Genomic DNA, 23,854 nt, shown 5'->3' with positions numbered 1-23,854 from the left:
AGTCATCTGCTCAGCTCCCTGCCTTCTGACAAGTGAACTGTTATTGTCCACAGTTTGCAGACAAGATAAGTGAGGCCCACTGACCGAGACCCACTGACCCAAATCTGGACACTAGGGAATAGTGGTAGTGGGTATACTCCATCAGGAAACAAGACAATTCTGTGCTGTTAGCATCAGCGACCATTCAGGTTTCCAAGGTCTGGGAAGTCTATTCATTTCTTTACGTTCACCAATAGCATCATAATTGTTCTCAGTTTCTTTCGGCACCTCCCCGCTACTTCCTGGCAGCCCTTTTGGACATAGAAGGCCCAGAGCCGGCTTCTGAACCGATATCCGGCTCGCAGGATGCAGATGAGGCAAAGGCTTTATTGTTCTTTGGGGCCAGCCCGCCCTTCTCCAAGATGGGAGGACACTCATCACAGACCCGGGTGTCCCAGCGCCCATTTCCCAGGAGTGGGGCCTTCAGAGGAAGCAAGGAAGCGAGGCTGAGAGCATCTCTGGGGTCTGATGTTGTTAGCATACACGGGAAAGGTGCTAAGAGCCTCAAGATAAATAAGCCTGGAATTTGAAAACGAATTTCCAATACCGGCTCGGTGCTGTTACTTATCAAGGCTCCCGACTCCGTCTGCAATCCGTCTGCGTTTTTACTAATCTGAAAGAGTTTGGTTGTAATGAGGATCGTTGATTTGCGGGCCCCGCGTTCTGGAAGGCAGGTTATGAGCCGAACCAGCCTCTTCCCACGCCCGGATCCCCCGAGTCAAGGCAGAGCGGGTGCGGGCGGTCCCCGAAGCAGAGGGAGTGGGGTAGGGGGGCGTCATCGGCCTGGATCCGCCGCTGAGCCTCCACCCCGCGGCCGCCGGGGGGCGCTCGGGCTGCACGGCGACCAACGGGGCTGCCCGTGCCGAATCGCCGCCAACTCGTAGACCCCTTCGCGCCCTGGGAGGAAACAAAGTACACCTTTGTCAGCGAAAGAGCGCGTGTGCATGTGAGACGGCGCACAGTGGCCCGCCGCCGAGTGCGGGGCCCGTGGGCGCGCCTCGCCGCTTCTGGGCTGCAGCCCCCGCGTGGGCCGGGCGTGCCCTGGAGGAAGCCGGGTGCCGCCCGCGGTCCGGCGAGCGTGACCTTCCACCCACCCCGAGCACGCCCCTAGGGGCGGCGAGGACCCGCACCGGCTCCTGCCAGTTCGCGGCGTTTCGCCCGCCGCCGCCGCCGCGGCCGGGGACTTCGCTTTCTGGGTTCCCCGCAGGGCGGGAAGTGGGCGAGCGGGAGCCCCGGGCAAGGACATGCGAGTCTGGGCCCTAGGACCTAGGGCTCCAGCTCGGCCGGGCCGCCTTTGATTCGCCCGTCTCCCCTCGCAGCCCGGGTGCAGGTCACTCTGAGAGCAGGTCCCGGGGCGGCTCCTGGACTCCGGGAGCCGCGCGCCAGGAGGGCCCCAGCGCAGCGCCCTGGGAGGACTACAAGTCCCAGCAGGTCCAGCGCCGCGAGTGCCGAGGCGGGAGGCGCGGCTCGGTCTGGCGCTTGCGCAGTGAGGCCGCCGGAGCCTGCTAGTACCACACCCCCGGGAGGGACGGAGGGGAGGCAGAAGCATCCGAGGCATTAAAGCATCCGAGGGAGCCGGAGGGGAGGAGAATGGAGTGACAGAGAAACGCGGAGGGTGGGGGGTGGGGGGGAGACTGTTGAGGGAGGGGGGGAGGGGGGATACAGAGGGAGGAAGAAGCGGCGGCGGCGGCTCCTCTTTGCTGAGGGGGAAAACTCCGAGGGTTAAGAGCAGGAATAATGCGGTAGGCAAGGCGGGCTGCTCGCTCCCAGCTCTGGCAGCAGCGGCGGCAGCCCGAGCAGCGGCAGCAGCAGCGGCAGCACCTTCAGGCGCTGACAGCCTCGCCGGCCGGCTCCCTCGCTGACCGCCGACTGTCAATGGAGCTGGAAAACATCGTGGCCAACACGGTCTTGCTGAAAGCCAGGGAAGGTAAGAGGCAGGACTGGTGAGTGCCTGGCGCATTCGCCGCGGGCCAGGGTGCGGGTGTCGGGCGGCGTGTGGGCTGGGGCTGTGCGTGTGCAGGATGCCCGCAGTGAGTTGGTCGCGAGCAGGACACCTCGGAGAGCTGCTCTGCAAACGTTTCAGGGTTTCTGCCCTTGTGCTCAGGGAATCTGGACTTGGGCAGAGAAGGAGAAACGTCGAAGTTGCAGGGATTAGGATGCTAAAATATTCCCTAGTTTCCAGCTCTGACCTTATAGATCGTGCTATCTCGGCAGCTGTTGAAAGGTCAGCTGGAAAAACGTTCATTCAGGAAGAGATGAGCAAACATGCAAATAAAATAGCTTTTTCGAGTCGGCCCGGGTTGGTTTTGTGAGTGAATTGGTGTGTGTGTTGGGGGTGGTGGTGGTGTGGAATTAGCATAAGCCAAGTCTTTGCTTGCGCAGGCTGAGTTGATATAGGCTATTGCTGGAAACCATCCGCTGGGAATGTTTCTTAGGGAAATCCCGTCGTGTGGAAGGAAGCCTTTTAAAGGCAAAGTAAGATGTTGAGGAATTAGCTTGTTCATAGAGTGACGAGAGGATGGCTGTACAGATCATCTAGAAAATAATTCAGGATTTCAGGGGTGGGTTTTTTTTTTTCTCCCTTCGGGGAGGGGGAGAGATAAGAGAATTTTGGGCTTTTTTTTTTTTTTTTTTTTTTTGGCTCAGTTAAGAAAAGAAAGGTAGGTGTGCCGGTGCTTAAGTATATTTTGAATGCAAACCATTAGATTTTCTGCATTTAGCTGACAGGAAATATCGTCTAAGTGGAGTGAGTCCCAAGTCAAGACTATAAACACACTTTTTGACTCTTCCTTGAGATGGGAAAAAAAGAAAAAAGAAAAGAAAAAAAGAGAGAAAGTGGCCCAGAAACTTAGATGCTTCCTAAAATGATTGTGTGTATAAACATACAGATGTAGGAACACCTGGAATTTATGTAACATCTCTTTTGCCAGGATTTGAGCTCTGGGTGCAGCCTTTTTATGAAAGGGGAAGTGGTTTTCCCTTTCATGGGAGGAGGCTTTATTTGACACCCAAGGTAGAAGGCAGCCTAAGTAGGGTCTTGACTTCAGAAGGATATTCGGGGAGCAGCCCACGAAAATCCCTTACCTACTTCTTAATATTTTCATTCACCCACTTTGATGAATGAAGGAAGGCTTTCTGGCCAACAGTGTAACGATTCATGTTTATCCAGCCGGTTCCATCACCTTGTGGCTCTGTACACACGGTATGTGGGTAGGTGATGCACAGCTCAGCAGCTCAGCCCAGCTTTCGCGTCGTAATCTGGGCGTCATTTGTCTCTCAAGCAGCAGCCTGGAAGGTTTGCTTTGAAAACTCCAGCAGAGTTGAAAATATGCAGGTCCGTCCCCACATTGCTCAGCTTTGGTGTGAACAGACTTTTAGGAGAGGCTGTTACTTGGCGATTTCACGTTCTAATGCCTGAGTTTTGTTTTGTTTTGTTTTTTCCCTAACCTGACATTTTAGCAAGGTGGGGGCTGGTGGGATCTCTCTTGAACTGGGTAGTGTGTCCTGGAGGGGAAGAAGCGGGGAAAACAGGCCCCCACCCCTTGCCCCCCGCTCGCAGCCTTTGCCGCCGCCACCTAGTGGTGGGATGTAGTTGTACATCTCGGGGCTCGCGGGCTGGGAACGTTTTCACCCTCCCTCCATTCTGAAATTTTTTCCTGGGAAATCGCTGGATATGATGGTACTGGAGGTTTTGCAAGTTTCACTGGTTTCTCTTGTTTCCGGAGAATTCTGCTACCTAGATTTGCTTCTCTACACGGTCGTTTGCCTGGAGCCTGCTTTTTTCTTCTCTCAGCATTTGGTTGCTTCTTTCAAAATGTTTTGCTTGGAGTGGGCAAAGTGTTACCAATTTTCTCCCCCAGTTTGGTCTCCCCAGTTTTTTGCTTTGTTTTGTTTTTTTTCACTGAAGTGAATTCACCACCTGATATTTTTGTTTGTCAGGTTAACAAATTGGTTTTTTCAGAACCATAAGGAGGAGAGCTACAGTCTGGAGGCTTATATGGAATGACTAAATTACAGTGATTAAAAGTTCTCAAGAATGTGCCTTTCATTTCCTTTTCCTTTTAAAGTCTTTTCAATTTCTCTTTGAGACCTTGGTAGTCATTTCATGGTGAGAAAATAACTCTTGACGGTGCCTTTGAAATGCAGAGGGCCTTACCTCTAAGGACACAGAGAAACTGACACATGAATGAGAAAAATTAATACTCACATGGAAACTTTATTTTGAAATTTACATTTCTCCCCCTCTTTCTTTCTCTCTTACGTCTAAAGAGAATCCAGATTTAACTGCTTCCAGTTTCTCCTTGCTGGGTCTTTATTAAAAGATTAGAGCACATATATTCTATTAGTGTGGAAGCTTTTAGAAATAAAAGCAATTTATTTTTGCCTTCTCAGTTCTCATATACTTGAAGTCATTCTTTTCAATTCAGTAATTCTTCTAATAATCATATTATCCAAATATTCAGAAATGAACTTCCAGTCAGTTTAGTGAAAGATCTAATAATATAAGAGTTATAGTATCTGTAAAAATCTGAGTTGTTTAGAATACTTAAAAGCACTTCTTACTTAAAGATTCTTGTGAATGGTTACAGATGAGAAATATAATTGGTGAATGGGAAACTTAATTTAGTTCACTTAAAATACATTGTAAACCATTTAAAATGTGGCTTTCAAGTAAAAGTCACATTTGTCCCAAACAATTGAGAAACAGGCTTTGAAGAAAGACAGACACACTCTGCAAATGCTATGAAGGAATTTGTAGTTGTCCATGTTGGTGGGTAATTTGGGGGCCTATCTTTTGTTATTGTTATGAATTCTTAAAGGCAGATGCCTGCTAAATTCATTGTAAGTTCAAATTCTTACCATAATAATACATGTACAAAGTGGAAAACATGAATATAGCAATAAAACAGAAAATCTATAAGTAGGTTCGAGTGAAAATGATTCATTGTTAGTAATTAGAAAACATAGGAAGCACTTTGTGACAGTTGTTTTGAAATAAGAAAAGATAGAGATCTGGATTCAAAATTTTAAACCACCCAATGTATTCTGTGGATTGTTTATTTGTTCTGGTCTCAGGAGAAAACATCAAGTTGATCACTCTTAGGAACTTTAGATCTCTCTCCTAAAAAGTGGGTGGGTAGGGAAAAAAAGAAAGAAGCTGAGACTGAATTCGTGCCAATTTGTGGAAATGAGCTAAATTATTAAGCATTTAATGAAGAAACTCAAGCTAACTCTATTTACATTTCAGAATCTCACAAAATTGGCAAGTGAGCTAGTGCTGAAATAATAGCAGTGAGAAAGAGTGTCTGCAGAGTACCTTTTGTGTGTTTCTTTTTGCTTTTATTTTTGCAGTTAGAGGTTTTTGTGTTTTTCTCATGTTCTAGACCTGTTGCCTTACTCTGGAGTGAACAGTAGGGAGAAGAAATTTTTTAAGAGCCCACCTTTCCTTTCTTCTCGGGCCAGCAGTAGCCATATTTGATTCAATGGAGACGACAGAGGGAGTATTGATCACATTTTCCTGAGCGTGATGCTAGCAGGCACAAGTGCAGAAGCTAAGAAGTCAGAAACCCGATGACCTTGCCCTTGGTTGTGATGCCGAAAACCAGAGTATGCAAGAACCTTTTTGCAGCTATCTCTGTGACTTGCTGGCCTGGATATTCCTGGTGATCAAGATTAGGGACCTGGGAAAAGGTGACACTAGGGGCTAGTGGAGGCTGGGGAGGGCTGCATCCAACCAGTGAGAAGCAGGCTCTGTCTGGACAGACTCAGCATTTCACAGCAGGGGTCCCTCTTCTGTCTTTCCCTTGCACCCCTAGTTCATGATGACAAAACCGAAACATCGGTGTGTTCTGTTATTAGAACAGTGGATGTCTCTGAAGCCCACAGCCCTCTTACTGCAGGCAAACTTGTTCCACACTGTGGCTTCTCCCTTCAGTCTTACCGCACAGAAAAGCGGCAGTTTTCATCCTGGTGCAGAGGCAGCTCAGCTCAGCGTGTGTGAAAGCCGCTTGGTCTATTAAGTACAATGCCGTCGTTAAATGAAACCACTTTTTACTTTTTCTAAGTTTCTTTTCAGTTCTGACAACTTGGAGGTGGAGAAACCCAAAGCAGATGTTTTCAGAGGCCTTGCTTTCTTACAGAAAGATTCCAAGTGATGATTTTAATTAATCTAGCTGTCTGTTTTTAAAACCGTCAGATAAATGCCCACAAGACTCTCATCTTCTAATAGCTTAGCTGCTTCCTGTCAGATTCTAAACTCCGAAAAGCTTGATTCTTCCAGTGCCCAAACTAATCCTTGTTTAAATTATGTCTTCAGCAGCCATAACTCTTGTAGTGGCTTGTTAATGATACCCTTCGGGTCTGGGCCGAAGACTTCAATAGCATCCAAGTGAATTTCAGCAAAGAGCTCAATATAGGACCAAATTCACCTAAGGGCCCTTCAACCCAGACCTGGAAACTTACAGTGCTCTAATGAAATGGTTCCAGGACTGTGGACAATTTTAAAGTTAGATTTTTTTTTTTTTTGCCAAGATATTTGTGGCTCAAGGTAAAGCATTATAATAGCTAGACATTTTTGAAATCCAAAATTCATATGGTTGCAAAAAGATCTCACTGCAGTACATCATGCAACTCAGAGGTGAAACTTGAGAAAACAATAAGAAGTGACTAAAACCAGAAGACACAGAAAAGGAAATCAGGAATTTCTACAGTCTTATTCCCCTCAGCACCCCCACACTTCATTTCAAAATAGAATAGTGAACATAAAGGGCTTTAAGATGTGATTTTTAAATGATTAACATGGATTAAATGACAGGAGCAATTTCTACTTTAAAAACAATCCTGTTACATTTCAGTGAAAATTTTTATTTAAAAATATCCTAAATATTGAAAAGATTTTAATCTATAAATGAAGCTTCTTAAAATTTTATCTTCTGGGGTAAAGATAATATTGCTGCATTTAGTACCATATGGACACTGGAGAAAGCACCCCATTTGATGTGAATTATGTTACCTTTTAAAGAGAAAGCAGTTATGTCCTGACTAGACCTTGCCCCCTCCCCCATTTTCTCATTTGGAGAAAGCCATTCTTAAATTGTCTTCCAAAATTCTTAGAAGGGTAAAAATCGTTCATTCATTCATTCAACCTTTTGTTACTGAAGGACCCCTGTGGGAGGTGACAGTTTGGATGCTCAGCCTTGGAGTTAGAGGTAGGTGAAGAGAGGGAATTGGGCATCGCGATTTTAAGCTTTTAAACGTGTAAATCAGACATGAGTAGAACCAGATTTTTTTCCCCCAAAGAGCTGAAGCTGACTGTGGTGTGACCTGCTTAGCTGGGAACCCTCTATTGACTCTGCTGGGTGTGCCTAGAATTTGCGCAAGAGGCTGCAGGACCAAAACCTGGTTTAAGGATAATTCAAATGTCCTACTTGAGGGACAGGCCCGACTCTGGAAGACAACTGCTAATTTTGCAAGACGCTGTGTTTTTATGAAGATCAGTTCCTCTCAATGGAAACCACTGAAAACAATAGCAAGAGGACCCTTTGGTGGAGGAATGAGAAGACCCAAGAGGAAACTGGTGTGCAGAAGGGACTTCCAGGTGGAACCATGGTGACCTTTCTAGGGCAGCAGCCAGGGCGGGGTTGATGGGCTGCAATTCTGGCAGAAAGATGGTGGAGGCTGCTGTCCTATTTGGCTTTTTGTTGGGGTTGGTTTGAGCATGTCCTTTGGTGTAGCTCGTCATCTGGAATGGCCTGAAAGTATTAAAGGTGTCTGTCTAGTCCTCTAAAGATGTGCTGTCCAACGTGGTGGCTCCTAGCTGCATGTGGCTGCTTACATTTAAATTAATTACGGTTACATATGCCATTCCTTAAGCGTGCAAACCACATTTCAAGTGCTCAGCAGTCACTTGTGGCTGGTGGCTACCATGTTGGATGGTGCAGATGCAGAGCATTTGCAGCACTGCAGAAAGTTCACTTGGACAGAGCATCTCTCTAGTTCCACACATTGAATTAAGTAAGAGTGTGCTAAGCCTGTAACTTCTGACATGAGAACTGGGGGAGAGTAAGGGAGAGGAGGGGAGAGAAATGGGGCAGGAAGAGAAGGAGAGAGGGAGGCAAGAGAGGAGTAGAGACAGAAAGAGGGCTGGGGGATTGGGGATTAAAACTGGGTCATTTCAGAGAAGAGTGTAGTTCAAGGACAGTTGTAGATGGTGGTGAGCCACCCATATTTCCCTTTTTTTTTTTTTCATATCTTGGGAAATTTGCCTAGATTGAGCAACTGACTGTCCTGATTCAAATTAAGTGCATGTTATAGAGCCACACAGAGTCCCACGTTCCTTCTTGAAACTCCTGAGGCAAGGATATTTTGAAACCATCGTTTTACTAAGAAAAAAAAAGTTGTGTGTACAGTAAATCTTCAGAAAGAAGAAAAAAAAACCCTCTTTCTGTAGACTTCAAAAAGTGCTCTTAAATGAGCGAGGAAATAGATAAAACAATTTTAAGAGTTTCCATTTCTTTTGAACAGGACAGATTGAAAGAAGATCAGGAAGAAAGATGTCAAAAATACACTGTACTTTTACCCTCTTTAAAATGATTTCTCCTTAAAAACTGTTTCCTGTGAGATTTGAAACATTCTAACGATCACCCAGTTAGAACAGGTTTAGAAAGCAACTTAAGTATTTGAAACAATGAAACAGTTTAGTTGCTGTTCTTTGGTGTCTGAAGCAAAGACCTCTATTTGAAGTTATGCCCAAGAGTCAACTGGTAACCTCCTTCTGACAGAAGTCAGTAATAAATTAGGCTAATTTCCATCTGGCCTGTTTTGTCTCTAGTAATATCAATATTTTTTTTAAAAGGCAATGATGAAATAAACGTCAAAATACAACTTCCAGGGCTTGTGCAGAAAGCAAAAGAAACTGAGATAAACAGATAAGAACATTCCTGTTTTGGAAAGTGGCAGAGGCCCACAGGGCATCAAGGCACTGGGCTGCCCTAAGGCTTCTCCAAATACTGATCTGTTCTCCTAAAGGTCACCCCTGCTTATCTGATGGGGAAAGCAAGATGAATGAACGGGAGTCTCAGCCAGAGTTACTTGAATTGTGAACTTTTCTGGAGCAACCCTCTGAAATCCTTGAATGTTCCGAAAGAAATCTGTCCCCTCCCCTGTAATAATAATATAAGCCAAATCCGCCAACAAACCCCCAAAACACCAAACCCACTTCTCAGGGCAGTATGGCTTCTAAATGTAAATGCCACGAGATCGCAAATGTGAAAGAGAAAGAGGGTCTCTATCAGATTTCCTGGGGAAAGGGGCAAAATGGGAATCTGATTGCCCTCCTGGACCCTGATATCAGCTAAATGCCAATTTGAGAGCAGTTGGATAAAGTAATTCCTACTAGGTTGTGAATGACTACCAAAAGTTGAGTCCTCAGTGTTTCCATTTTAAAAGTAGAGGTGTTTATCAACTCAGATGAATCTGTGATTGATGAGGGGGAGGGGCATATACATACGTGCCTGCACCTGTGCGTGCCTGCACACGTAGCTGTGATCGTTTCTGGGGCCACATTCTTCCTCTACCTGCATTCCCCCCTCCCTCACACATACCAACACACCCAAAGAGCAAGGTCAGCCTCTTGGTATTCTTCTTCCTCTTGGCAAGGCTTGGGGAGAATCTTGAGTAGCCAAAGAATTGCCCCTGAGGGACAGGGGATTAAACGAGGTGGGTAGTGGTGGGGAAACGTCAGTGGCAGAGCCTCTCCTTGGCAGAGCCAAGACGAGGACACTGGGCAGACCAGTTCCTGCTGATGTTGGCTTACTATGTGCAGGTCACATCTGCCCCAAGCCTCTCTTCCTTGGGTGCCTGCTACCCCTTGGGAGATCCTTGCCCCCAAGCACCTCTGCCTGATGGTGGCATCTTAGGTGTATGCTCATGTCTCTGCAGAGTTCTTTACTAAAAAAAAAAGTAGGGGGAAGGTGGAGGAACCTACCAGAGTGATTTCTCCACCCTCCTCTCCCTCCCAGAGAGAATGTATGAAGCAGCCTTTTTCCCCAGAAAAGCACTCTCAGAGTTAACCCTTTCCATGTTTCAGAGGTAACCTTATGGGTATTTGCATTTAGAAACCAGACCTGGCGTGTGTGTGTGTGTGTGTGTGTGTGTGTGTGTGTGTGTGTGTGTGTGTGTGTTTTGCATTAACTTAGCAACTTTGCTTTTCAAGATCTTTGTGAGCCGAGAGTCTCTTCCTTGGGGGTTGCTGTCAAACTTGAGATATCATGCTGGAGAGAGGAGGCAGCATGGTGTCACCAGCCTGGCCTGCCCCTGCCAGGTAATGAGGGGAAGGAAATCAAGGCTTTGATCTGCTCCTGCAGAGAAGGTAAAGCTCTGAACTTAACTCCTTCAGGAAGGGAAGGGGGATGAAGATTAGAATGACCCAGCTACAGGGTAGAGAGAACCCAGCCAGGGCAATTGTTCTGCCTATCTGATAAAAGGTCTTATGAAACCTCATTTGAAAATGGAATTCCATCTTGGCTCGGGTCTTAGCACCACTTGTGAAATGGAAACAAGCTGAGGAGGATGAACACATGGCCAGGAAAAACAGCCTTCTGATGGCTGGTGCAGGACCTCGCTCTGCTCAGGCACTCAGGACTGGTTAGGATGCTTAGATAACATCCCCTGAGAAGGAACCCCCAGGCTCTAGGAAGAATGGGGGGGGGGGACAGACAAAGAATTGGGCTGCAAACTTGAATGGGAAAGATGTCTCAAGATCCAACTTTTCTCAAGCCGGATGCTGTTGTGGGTTGATGCCACTAAGCCTACAATCACAGACAAGGGAGGCTGTCCATCAGATGAGTGTGTGCCTGGAACATAGTAGGTGTTCAACCAGTGCTGACTTGGGAATGACTCATGTTCTATCTGAGTGACGTGGAGGAGAGGGGAAGAGCTGGGAAAGTAAAATTCCCAAGAAGTGGCCTGGGTGTCGCAGTCAGTGATAAATTAGGAGATGATTCAACATGGCTGAGAGAGATTAACTAAGGGTATAGGGCACATTGGAAAATGTTTTCTGAATGTTTGTCTTAACTGTGAAAAACGTCTGGCAGACTTCCCCACCCCCACCCCCCAATTGTAAGTGGTTTGTTTTACTTGTTTTGGAAGAAATAAATATTTGCATTCATCCAAACATTTGGGGCAAACAGTTCTCCCCAATTCTGAGGCTCTGTGCGTCGGAGATGTTTCACGCTGATAACACGCATACCTTTTTTTGGCTAAATTGAAGGTAGCTTAGGACACAGTCTTCACATGCTTTTTGTATCACTGCTGGAATGAGGCTGAGCAAATGGAAAGAAACTAGGAAGCCAAACAATGATCCTTCCAGACCCAAGAATGGCTGATGACCTGGCATTTGAAGCATAGAATCCTTATAGAAAAATTGCCTTCTTTGCTCATGGGCAAAGAGGCTGGATCCAATTAAGACAAGGAAAACGTCTGTTAACTTGGAGAAAGAAATTACTAAACAGTCAATCCTGTAATCCTCTCTGAAGAGGAAGGGGCCGACGGGACGGGGCTTTATGGATGATGCCAAACCCTGTGCTATATAATAATTAGTAACCACCGGTTATTCTGCCGCACACTCATTCCCCAAACCACTAACCATTGCTTGCGATGGAATGCACCAGGCCTAGATATTTGCCCCAGATGTCTTCCCCATCAGTACTATCCAATTAGAGGGCTTTTTAAAATTAAAGCTTAATTCTCTTATAACATATAGCAGAACATAAGTTAAAGAGAGGCCAACCTGATTTCCTTGACAGTTCAGTGGGTGACCAAGGTGAGGGGTAGTCTTTGAGTTCCTGTCCAGGACTCTTCTGAGCTTATGTTTTGGTGACGATTGCATGGCTAACTGTTTTATGTCCTGGTGCCTGGTACTCTCGCTAGTCTTTTTTGGCAGCTTACAGACATTTCGGGAATGACTGTGAGGGAGTCGAGGATCTGAGAGACCTCTTCAGAGAAATGGACCTACGTCTGCTTATAATTTCATTCTCCCACGGTGGGCCTCGGAGATCTAAGAACCTGCCTTAAATAAAGAACTTGGGGGATCCAGGCAAGCAAAATTCGGAGGGGCGTGGCATGGCCCCTGATTGGCTTCTGCCTCTTCCCTAGTGTTGTAAACCCAGGACACAGTCAGAACTGTGTCAGTCCTGGGTCCCATGCGAAGCTCTGAAAGGAGGACAGGAAGCCATGGAGTTTCTCTCCTTTCTAACAGGGTTATTTAGGAATTGTAGTGGCCTTTGCACCCATTGTTTCATTCCATCACTACAGTCCTGTGAGGTGTGTTTTCTTCTTCCCCCTTTTATGGCTGAAGAATCAGAGGCTCAGAAAGGTAAATGACTTACCTGCTCATCCCACAGCCGGGACCCAGCACCAAGCCCAGTCTCTCCTCTGGCAGTCTTTCTGCTCCATCACGGCTGCTGCCCTCAGTCATCCTTCCAGCCAACGGGGACAGAGATACTAACATAGATGAGACATTTGAAAAAGAATCAAGTGTGCTGCAATGACTCACAATTAAAGAGGAGTCATTCTATCTAGTTTTAGTTTAAACCCATTTGCACAGACCATACTTATTTGCTAAAGAAAATTTAAACAGCCGTGCGAAAACATCCGTAAGCAAATCACAATCTCTCGTCCCAGGTGCTCCTGCTGCCAGGTCCACCCCTCGGAGGTCACTACTGTCAGCATTTAGGGGGACATGTTTCCAGATCTTTAAGTGTACGCATGTATGAACGTACGGATACATTGTACAGAAGTGAGACCCTTGTGTACACGTGGTTCTGCAGCTGTTTTCAGTCAACAATAAGTCGTAGTGCCTTTCCCGTATCTGTGTTTACAGTTTCCCATGAAACGGAGGGGTGTTAGGAAAAATTGTGAAAGACTTTGGAAACCGAGTGTCATTTCAGTGGAATGCTGGGTGTTTTCTAGCAGACCCTTAGGGGCTATCCAGTTCTAAAGGGGTCTGTGTCTTTGACTGTTTTGGAGTAGTCAATAGTGTATTTAACCAAGCCCCTGTAGTGGGCCATTTAGGTTTTCCGATTTTTAAATAGATTGTAAACAGTGTGGGAATATTCTGCCCATTGTATAACATCTTTATACATTTATTTAAAGACTTAGTTTTTTGCCCCCACTTGGTGGTGACTGCCTAATAGCATCTCCCCCCAACCCCACCCCTCACCCCTACTTTGGGAAGAATAGTGATAACTTCTGAAATGGAATTAAGTGACCCTAGGAAGGTACAAAGTACATTTTCTTACGAGAAAGACATGTGGTATACATGAGGACATGTGATGTGACAATTTTGAAACCTTTGGGATTTAACACCTCCCACCTCTGAGTGTTCCATCATCTTTTCAATGATATTCAAAGCTTGGATTAGGGAAATCAAGTGCAGTCAAAGACTTTACTTGGCAATGACTTTGTAATTGCCCCTGAGTTTTGCATATGTCAATTGGGCAGGTAGCGCAGGCTCAGCCCATAGCTTTGTAAAGGTGGTCCTGTATTTCTCTCTCTTGATTATCACCTCAAGCCAGACTTGGCAGCTATTATTATTATTGTTATTTTTCCAATTTGAGAAAGGAAAAAAAATCAAGCTCAGAGAGGTGACATGATTTTCCAAGGTCACACAGCAAGGACCCCCCTCTTCTGGTGCTAACTCACTGCATCTTTTCCCATCTCTAAGACTTTCCTGTTTATATGTTGCTTAACTCTAGGGAGGCATCTGAATCTGGAGTTTAGTGTTCATCGTTCAGAGGTAATGGATTCATAAACGTATTTTGGGGAAGGGGCCCCCTATCCTGGCTCTTTCACGGGTGCTACATGTGCTACTGTTGGTTCCACACGCTGTCCTTTGCCTCCTGTCTCATCTGGTACAGCGTTCTCCTCTGTGGGAGTCTGTGGGTTCTTCTGTCAGTAACTGCTTTGACTGCAGATTTGCGTGTGATTTACCTAGGTGAGAGCTCTGTGAGAATCAAAACTCAAATAAAACAGTACAATACAAAGCAAGTCCCTGGCCCTGCCTCCTCACTCTATCTCCCTCTGAGATAAGCCAGGCTTGAGGGCATAGTCCAAGGCCCTGGGTCTTCAATATTTTTGTAACAGTTGCAGGAGAGAGTGGCATTTTCTTCCTGGAAGGGTTTGTGGATGTGTTGGCTTGCACGCTGGGGGCTCACTGTGCCTGGAAGCTGCAGAGAAAGGAGGAAGGCTGCCCCTTAATTGGATGATGACGCGCGTGGCTGTGGGCTCCCTGTCATCTCAGAGTGCAGGAAGGAGGTCCACCAACCAGAGGCAGCTCCTTCCTCCCCAGAGGAAGGGTCTCAGGATGGAAGGATGCCCACATGGGCGGCAGAGTACAGCGCCGGAGCAGAACCAGTCTCCAAAGTAGGGCCAGCCCCCAGCTCTGAATACTGCTTCCTAGGCCGCACTCATTCCCTAGGGCCACCTAGTGCTACAAAGAACCACAAAATGGGCAGCTTAGAACCATGGAAGTTTATTGTCTCACAGTTCTGGAGGCCAAAATCAAGTTGTGGGCAGGCCACGCTCCCTCTGAAGGTGCTGGCGAAGGATCCTTTCCAGACCTCTCTCCTAGCTTCCGGTAGCCTCAGGCATTCCTTGGCTTGTAGACGGCTGTCTTCTCTTTATTTTTCTCTTCACAGGGTCTTCCCTCTGTACCTGTCTGTCTCTGGGTCCAAATTTCCCCTTTCTATAAGGACATCAGTCATACTGGATGGGGGCCCACCCTTATTTTAACTTAATCATGTCTGTAAAGACCCTGTTTCCAAACAGGTCACATTCTGAGGATTATGGCTCCAACGTATCTTATTCGGGGGGGACACAGTTCAACCCATAATACGAAGCCTTACCCATGATGTTCTGAATCAGAAGCTCACAGGTAGCACTTGAGAATCTGTATTTTAAAAACTCCCCAGTATCAGCCAGGTGTGGGGACCACTGCTCTGAAGATTTCCTGACTCTTCTGAGATGACTTGGAAACTCGACTCCAGCCTGGTTCCCCAAGTAGGACTCCCTGCAGCTGCCCTGCAGTTGGCTTCTGCCCTCTGCTCAAATCTTTCCAGTGTTGGTGAACTCACATCCTCTGTCAAGCCCCCATTCCATTTTGAACTGTGGGATTAAAAAAATGTCTGTATTAGTTAGGCTTTTTGCTTCGCCCAATAAATGGCAAACTCCCTCGGGGCTGGGTCTAGGGTTTTTTCTTTGCTTGTATCTCCCTGGGCCTCACTGAATGCTAATGGTAAACCCAAGTCTGCGGTCAAGCCCAGGTGTGCGTGGTTCAGGGCTAATCCACCAGGTCCCGGTTCTGATTTTTGGAGGTGTCCGGAACAGATGCACCACCCTTTGCTGAGGGGGCTCCTAATGCTAGAAGACAGCTGTGATGCCCACTGTAGAACTGGCACCAGAGCCCTGGTCTCTGGATTCCCAGGTCTGTGCTTCCGTTGCGCATCACATTTGAGTAACAGACACATTCTGCTAGCAGATGGGAATGTGTTACTCCCTCACATCTGGCACAGCTCAAGGACATAGCCATTTAATAAATTCCTAGAGGTGGGGTCAAGACACCCACTTCTCTGCTTTTCTAGGAAATATGGCATCTTCTCTTGTTGTCAAGTACACCAAGTCAAGATGTTCAGTTTCCATTGAAAGTGCAATTGAAACCTCTATTGAAAAGATTGAAGGGGAGGCAGAATGTGCCACTGACATGCTGTGTGAGCTTAGGCACATTGCTTGACCTCTCTGAGCCAAACTTTTCCTTAGCTGTATAAATTCGCACCTCGGCCCAGGTGATCTCAGGAGCTCTTCTCACCCTTCAGATCTTCAGAATTTGCTGATGCGTATTCCACCAATAGTAACTCATCTGGGGCTACTTCACAATAAGAGTCAACTGTTAATTTGAAGAGCAGGCATTACACATTAAAATGAAACTTACACCAAGGAAAGAATTGGAGCTGGGAGGGGTTACATGTGTAGTAAAAACAAACAGGAAAAGAAACCCATTGCTGGTAATTTAATTGAAGCCTGCAATCTAAGAAAGGCAATTGCATGATTCTAGTATTTTCTTTAGTGGATTATAGGAAGGAAAATTAAATCAAAAGTAAAAAACAAACAATCTGATTGTTCTGAACAGTATTATCTTAATAAAGAGTCTTCCTGGAAACTTTAAAAATACACAGTGTTCTGTCTGGCCAAAAAAAAAGAAAAAAAATCAATAAGTAAATAGTGTTGAGAAAACGTAAGAATTTTCCATCTAGACATGAGCGATGGAAACACTGTCGTGTGGACTTGGTGACATCCCACAGGGAGTTAGATGTTGATAGGAATTACCTACCTTTCAAGGCTTGTGGTTAGGGATGGTGTTGTCACCCACAGGGAAAGAGCTTAGAGATGGGGATGGCACGGCCAAGCGCTCTTGTGGGCTCCCGGCAAATCCTGACCCACTTCTTCATTCGCCTACAATGTACTGTCTAGATGTCTGCTTTATCTTGACTGGTGACACAGATTTCACAGACTAGGGCAATGCTGGGAGGACTGGTGGTTTTTCTTCTGTGTCAGTTTTCTACAACTGAACATGGTACAAAGTGGGGATGAGTGATTTGGGTTCTGTCCTTGCTTCGTTGCTGATTTGTCTGAGGTCACAAGGCTAGCTTCTCTGTATCTTTGTCATCACCAGGAGATAATGCCCTAATGATTACAGAGACCAAATAAGGAATACAAATAAAATACAGAGTTCAGATAGAGACCCAAGTGTATGCAGAAATTTAGTATGTAATAAAGGAAGCACTCAGATCAATGGGGAAAGATCAGCTTACTCAGGAAATGGTGTTTTGGTAACTGGCTAACTAGTTGTTGGGGAAGACAGGTTAGATTCCTGCCTTACACTAACTAAAATAATTTCTTTTAAAATCCAACTCCTTCCACTTGGTGCCCCTAACTAAAATAATTAAAGATGCATTGAAGATTTATAATTAAAAAAAGAAACTATAAACATCCCAGAAGAAAATATAGGTGAACATTTCTTATACATTTGGTGTATAGCTAGAAAAAAAAAGATTCACATATTTGACAGTGCAAAATAAAAATAAGTTCTCGGTGGGGAGGGCTCAGTGGTAGAGTGCATGCTTAGCATGCATGAGGTCCTGGTTTCAATCCTCAGTACCTCTGTTAACTGATAAAAAACAAAAAAACAATTACTCCCCGCCACCCCAAAAAAAGAGACCTGATGAAAAAAAGTTCTCTAACAAAAGAGATCATAACAGAAGCTAAAAGCCAAGTGACCATCTGGGAAAATAGCCTTACTATATAAGATACTCTGATAAAAAATCATTCAGAAAGAGCAAATATCCAGTAGAGAAATAGGCAAAGAACATGAAGAAGAAATTCACAAAAGAAGAAATAGCTCTAAAGAAGATACATTAATTAGGCAGGTGTCTTGGTTGCAAGTGACAGAAATTCAATCTGAACTAGTTTTGTGCAGATGGGAACTCATCTGGGAGGATACTGGGGCACCTTGCACCTCAACAGGAGCATGGGAAGTTCAGGGACCAGAATGGCCTCAGAATCCCTGTAGCCTGGAGCTTGAACATCCCTGTATTTCTTCGTCTCTCTCATGTTCTTCTCCATCTCCCAGCCTCCTATTTTCTCCCAACTTTCTCCCTATGCCGGGGAAACATGTCCTAATTTGACATCTTACATCTTGCACCAGTGCAGCAAGACTAGTATTTCCCTCCCCAGTTCTGATTCAGATAATCCTAAGGAATGACTCCCATTGGCCTTGTGCCAGTGGCTCTCTCTGGAACAGTTAACATAGATCACAGGCAACCATTCTTAGAATCTTAGATAGCAGGCCATGGGGTGAAGTTGTAAGAACCTGGTGGCTCTAGAGAGGATGGGGTTGTAAGTAGAGAGTTAGTTTCTATGGGAAAAAAAGAGTCATGGATGGACAGGCAGTATATGTAGGGATCCCACTGTACACGAAAATACGCTCAGTCTCACCAGTAAGCAGACCATTTCTGCATAGTCTTAGACTGGGTAGTGAGCAGGAATATGCTGGGATGCACAAAATCCGAGCCAGTCTCACTAGTATGATTCAGGCACCTCCCAGGTGTGTAAGGCGGGCAAGGTGCTTTAGGAATGTAAAGATGAAAGAGCCTGCTCCTCCCCTGCAGGCTGTTCCATTAGAAGTAAGGAAGGGCCGGTACCTGGCCAACTCCATTACAAGGTGGAATACGAGTACAGAGGGGTTCTTGGTAGGGGGTTCATTGAGGGTTTCACAGAGAAGTGGCATTTGGGCTGGACCGTGCAGGCTAATAGCTGATAGTGTGAAGCCACCATTCACAGAGCAACCCTCCAGGTTCCAGGCTGTGAAGGGGGTTTTTATAGAGATGTGTTTTTCACTTCGATCTGATGAGTTAGGTGTCATTGTCATTTGCACATGATGAATCCAACATAGGGGGCTAATGTACTTGTCCAAAGTTGTGCAGCAGGTGAGCACTGGAGCTTGGATCTGACCCTAAAGGCAGTGCTGTGGGAATAATTCCACCTCATGAGGTTGCAGGGTGGAGTGTGGTGGAGACAGAGGTTCCTGGCAGTGGGGAGGGCAGAGCCAAATGGTAGCGACTGGGGGGGAAGAGCACCAGGTGGTTTGCCTGGCTCCTGGAGTAGTTGCAGAGCAGTAGGGAGCAGGAAGGCTGGGAAAGTGGACAAGCATATGGGGACTGGGGAGGTCTCTGAATGCCAGGCTGAGAGGTCGGGAGTTCAATTTTTTAGGTAAAATGGAGTCACTGAGTTTTTGAACAGAGGAGGCTGATACCGGCAGAGCTGGAAGACTCTGGATCTGGCAGCAGAGGCTATGAGGCCAAATACCTAGTAGTTCTGAGAAGTATGTGGGGGCTGACCAGGGTCCTGGGGACAGCTGGGTAGGAGTGGCCTTGGGGAGGCTGAGTCTATGGAACTTGGCACCTGATGGAATGTGTGTAGAAGGACAAAACTATTAAGTTTGAACCCAGGTGACATTGCTGAGCAGCTGGGAGGATGTTTGGTTCTGGGAAAAGATGTAGGCAGGCGTGGTTTGGGTCTCACTGAGTGGAGGGATGGCCAGCACAGACACTCGGAGGGAGCTCCGGGCTGGAGCCGGCAGACAGCAGCTTGAAGAAACATGGGAGCAGATGGCTCTGCTGTTTTTCCCTGGCCAGCACCCATTTCTTCTGGTGAGAGCACCTCCATTTTTCTTGGCAGACTGCTCCTCCCCCATATTCAATACTTGAGGTTGGTGGGGTGACTTCTCATTGGCTCTGTTGGTGAGCATTTGACCCAGCTCTGGCCAATCAGAGCAGTGCTTCTCTCTTTGACCAGAGATAAGGATGAGATTCATGGACCAGAAATGGCTGCTCTTCTGCTGCCAGGCTGGTGGAAGGGAAGCCTGAAGCTGCTTGGGAATAAAGACAGAGAGAGAGGGAGAGAGGCTGATTCTTCATCCCATCTGTTTGATGCTGGTACATCCTGGGTGCCAGATGTATACCCCTGGGCTTCCGATTAGGAGATCTGACTTGACACTAATAGTCAAATGGTCCTGAGTCAGAAAGGGTTAGAAGCCATGTCTTTTTGGGATACCTGCTTTAAAGGGCCCAAGAAGGCATTCCCAGAGGGGTGGGGCATGGATCAGAAGGATCCCCTGAGTCAAGGAAGGCTGGGTGAACATTTATCCCAGGCTTTGCCCAAGCATAGGGGCAGGTGCATTTGATGTTTGTCACAAACAATGCAGTCTCTAACCTGGCTGCCCTGTGGGGCTCCAGTTGTAGCAATCAATCAATCAATCAATCAATCAATAAATAAAAATTTAAAAAAATCAGGAAACAAGTAAACAAACATGCTGGTCTCCATGGAAATGTGAACCCAAGGTGTCAGGAACAATAGCTGTGTGTGAGTCCAGAAGTAGTTGTGTCTGCACAGACATTGGTCTGATCCCAAATCTGTGTCCTTGTGGGAGCCTGGACAGGTCCACAAACTCATTATACAGCCAGCTCCCCCTGAGAGGGTAATGCCTCCGACAAGCTTTCATTTTATCATCATTAAAGGAGCTATAAACTTAATACTGTACTTACGCATGGCAGGGCTCTCCTCACAGCTGCCTTTTGAGATGGATACTGTTTTTATCCCAGTTCCACAGGTGAAAAAATGGAGGCTCAAAGAGATTCCTTAACTTGCTCAAGGTCATAATTATTAATGGAGAAGTTGGGATTTTACCCTGGCCCCAGAATCTGTTCTCTTTCAATCGCCGTGTTCCACCATCTCGCGTTGGTATTTAAAGCATACTAATAAAAGTAGCTAATACTTACTTGGCATGTCTTATTTCCATGAGTCCCTACCACAAACCTATGTATGACATAGGTACAACTGGTTAGTCCTATTTTTTTTTTTTTTTGAACGAATGAGGAAACTGAAGCACAGAGGGTTCAGGAATCCTACCCAAGTCCACAGTCAGTAGGAGGCAGAAATATATTTTGAAGTGGTTTTGAGATGGAGTTGAAATGCTGGTGTGCCTTAAATTTAATTTGGAAGCCCAGGGTGGGTGATAGGTAATTCCTAAATCTGACTTCCATCGATTGTGGTGTTCTTCATGTGCAGATGTATATTAAAGAGACAAATCAGGAGAACGAGCATTGTGGACAGAGAAGAATAGCAACTTGATTTGTCTGTTATCGTTGGAAAACCATATCCTGGGATTCGCTAATGTGTGAATGATTGGAAAATGTTAAAGCCAAAGAGTAAGATTTAAAAACAAAATCACACCATTTAGTCTACGAAAGTTAGTTCCTCGGTGAAGAAAAACCCAATGTACTCGAGTTTGTGGGCTGGCTGGACGTGTTACAAATGCTGTGGAGTGGGCGTATGTGACAATTTTTTTTTTCATTGAGGGCCCATTACAAGACACACTTGGGCTGTTTAAACTCCCCCAAACTCATGAATTGGTTCAATAACAAAAAGTGTGAATCATTTTAATAAGGAGGTGCAGGGACATCTGCTTGAGTAATTTCTGATGCTTTTTTTTTTCTTTTCGAAAATGTGTTATATTTGGGATCAGGATTTACTGTTAGAAATAAAACGGATTTGGGGAGGTCAGGGCCTGTGCCTATTTATTTCTCTTTGTGTCTGAATACAGTAGGTGCTCAATAAAATACTTTTAGAAAGAATTATGAACCCAGAAGCACCCAGGAAGTTCCTGAGGTTGGCAGTTGGCTAAAGGCTGATGGGGCTGATGGATGCTTTCGGTAAAGTTCCAGCTGGTTTGTGGGCCCGAAGTGGGGGCTCTGGTCTGCTAGACTGGATGGCCTAGCCTGGGGGCACAAGGGCCTTCTTCCTTCTCAGGCTCAGCCCCAATCTCCCCTCTCATCACCCTGCCAGAAAAGCTGAAAGTCTCTCTCCACCAGGACAGGAGGAGGTGGAGCCTGGGGAACAGAGGCAGAAGATTCAGGAGGCCTCAGGGCCTGGCTTATGCCTCAGCCAGATAGTGGCTCTGAGTTTGGCTGTTCCCAGGGCGTGTGGGGATGGGCACTGTGGTGACCTGTCAGGGGAGACCCAGCTTCTACCCTCAGGACCTCTAGGTCATCTCCAGCCTCAAACATGGGGGGCTGTCTTAATTAAGAGCCAACTTTTTGCTGGCTACTTCAAGCATGCTGTGGCACTGTACTAAATACTAAGTCCGTTCTTACAGGTTTTTCCCTTAGGATTTCTGTTTCACTGCTTCCCTTTCTGTTACACAAACATGGCAGCTTCCACCACCGTTCTACAGCCAGGAATGCTTTGTCTCAGTCCTTCCAGGGATCCTGTTAGGACTGTGCTAGCATACCTCCCTTGCACAGGTGAGAAAACTGAGGCTTGAAGAGGATAAGTAACTCACCCGGCATCATGTGTCTTCTCATTTGTTTAAACCAAACAAGGGAAAGTGACTTTTTTTTTTTTTTAAAGTGGTTGTAATTTTATTAGTTGAGTCCTTGGGTGGGATTATGACTCTTAAACTCACTTTTCTTCCCTGCTGGGTCTAGGGCCCATTCCCCTGCTTCGAGTTTGGGGAGGAAGGTATAGGGCTTTGTTTTGTTGGATTGTTTATTTGAGTTTCTGGTTTCTGCTCAATCACAGGGGCCGGTGAGCTAGCTAAGGGCTTTACGCTCAGTGTATCTTGTATATTTTTATGCGGAAAGGGCCACCGCCCATCATCTCTCACACGGATCTGTTTCAGCACTACTGGCTATAAAGTGAATTTGAATAAAGTGAATTACACTAGTGTGAATCCTATTTCCTGATTGTTTCCTTCCTAAAATATAAGATCGTTCCCAGAAAGTGTCCCAGAAGCCACAACCTCCAGAGGACCTGGGCTTTGAGGAGCGGGGGTTTGAGATCTGCCTTTGGCCACATGCCCATCCCCTTGCGTGGCTGTCCCCAACCCTGTAGGTCACAGGTGCTGCTCCCAGTATTGTGTTCTTTTGTGCAGATGGTAACAGTGCCCAGTCGTGCTGGAGCCCTGGTTACAGCAGGGGCTATTAATCAGTTAGTCTAGGGGTTACAAACTGTTTGATTTACACACTGTTTAATTAATTGAGTGATTGATTGGTTGATTATTTTAAAAAAAATTATTTTTTATTGATGTAGAGTTGATTTACAATGTTAGTTTCAGGTGTACAGCAGAGTGATTCATATATGTACATTTTCAGATTCTTTTCCATTGTAGCTTATTACAAGAAATTGAATATAGTTCCCTGTGCTATACAGTAGGTCCTTGTTGCACACCCTATTTTAAAAATCAGGAAATTTCACATAACATTCCTGACTTAAGACTTCTCTTAGAAAAGTGGAACTTCTGACAATATGAATTAAAGATTTTTGCATAGCAGCATTTGTCTAGAGTTGAATATTGGTTGTCTATTTGGGTGCAAGTTTCCAGGCTCTGCATTTCACCACAGACCCCCCCCCCCCCATTCCCTCTTGCCCCATCCCAAGTTCCCTTTACTCAATTATGTCACCTGACCAATCGCTAGGTTTGGGGGCCTCTGTCCTTTTCCATAGTGTATTTGCCTTGCAAACTTTAAGTTATATGATAAAAACAAGTTCTCCTTAAAAAAAAAAAGTTTTGCAGTCACAGGGCTTACTTAAAAGGCACATATTTTGTTCACTTAATGCCGAGAACTGGTGAGAACCCTGTAGGAATACTTAGCACTAGAAATGTGTGGGAATGAAGGGAGATGGTCGGCATTATCTGGAGCCTCCAGCATACTCAATGGAAGGGCTTCCTTCAAAGAAACAAAAAGTAACACACAAAGCTAAGTGATAGAAGCAGTATTGAAGGGGAAGACCCTTAAACTTCAGGGAGACTGAAGGACGGAGACAGCCAGGGAGGTTAGGTGGAGGGGGTGGAAGGGGAGAGACCCTCCCATCAGCTTCCCCCACTCCCCATGAGAACATTCCACGACAAAGGAAATGGAAGCAACTGAGCTGGGAAATACCCAAGTTGAAGCTCCAAGGATGCTGTTTACAAGTTCTTACAGGAAAGACTATTATGGGCGAGCGCTTAATGGATTGTCTGTCTGTCAAGGGAAGAGAGGCTGGGGTGGGGGAGGGCTGGAGTTAAGATGGAAATGGCTCAGGCCTCGCATCTTGCATTTCCTGCCTTTCCATTTACAGTCTGCCTGGGGATTAAAAGGCCAGGAGGGGAGCATGCTGAGCTCAGGAGTGAGAGAGAGAGAGAGAGAGGGTGTGTGTGTGTGTG

The 23,854-nt window shown here is 46.0% G+C and overlaps 1 protein-coding gene across 2 annotated transcripts in view; it reads left to right on the top strand.

Moving 5' to 3' along the window:
• The first annotated feature begins 1,677 nt into the window (after positions 1-1,677).
• The window catches only part of GRK5 (G protein-coupled receptor kinase 5), a 199,407-nt gene continuing 177,230 nt past the window's right edge, over positions 1,678-23,854 (top strand). The window contains exon 1 of one of the 2 annotated variants that reach the window (XM_010969871.3): positions 1,678-1,966. In XM_010969871.3, the coding sequence (XP_010968173.1) occupies positions 1,915-1,966 (52 nt within the window). In that variant the 5' untranslated portion in view covers positions 1,678-1,914. The remainder of the gene's footprint in view (positions 1,967-23,854) is intronic. The other variant, XM_045506558.2, reaches the window with a different exon arrangement.

The sequence above is a fragment of the Camelus bactrianus genome, chromosome 11 (genome assembly GCF_048773025.1).
Source record: "Camelus bactrianus isolate YW-2024 breed Bactrian camel chromosome 11, ASM4877302v1, whole genome shotgun sequence".
NCBI classification, from domain to species: domain Eukaryota; kingdom Metazoa; phylum Chordata; class Mammalia; order Artiodactyla; family Camelidae; genus Camelus; species Camelus bactrianus.
The sequence above is the reverse complement of the archived record's forward strand: the minus strand, read 5'-3'. Positions and strand labels throughout refer to the sequence as shown.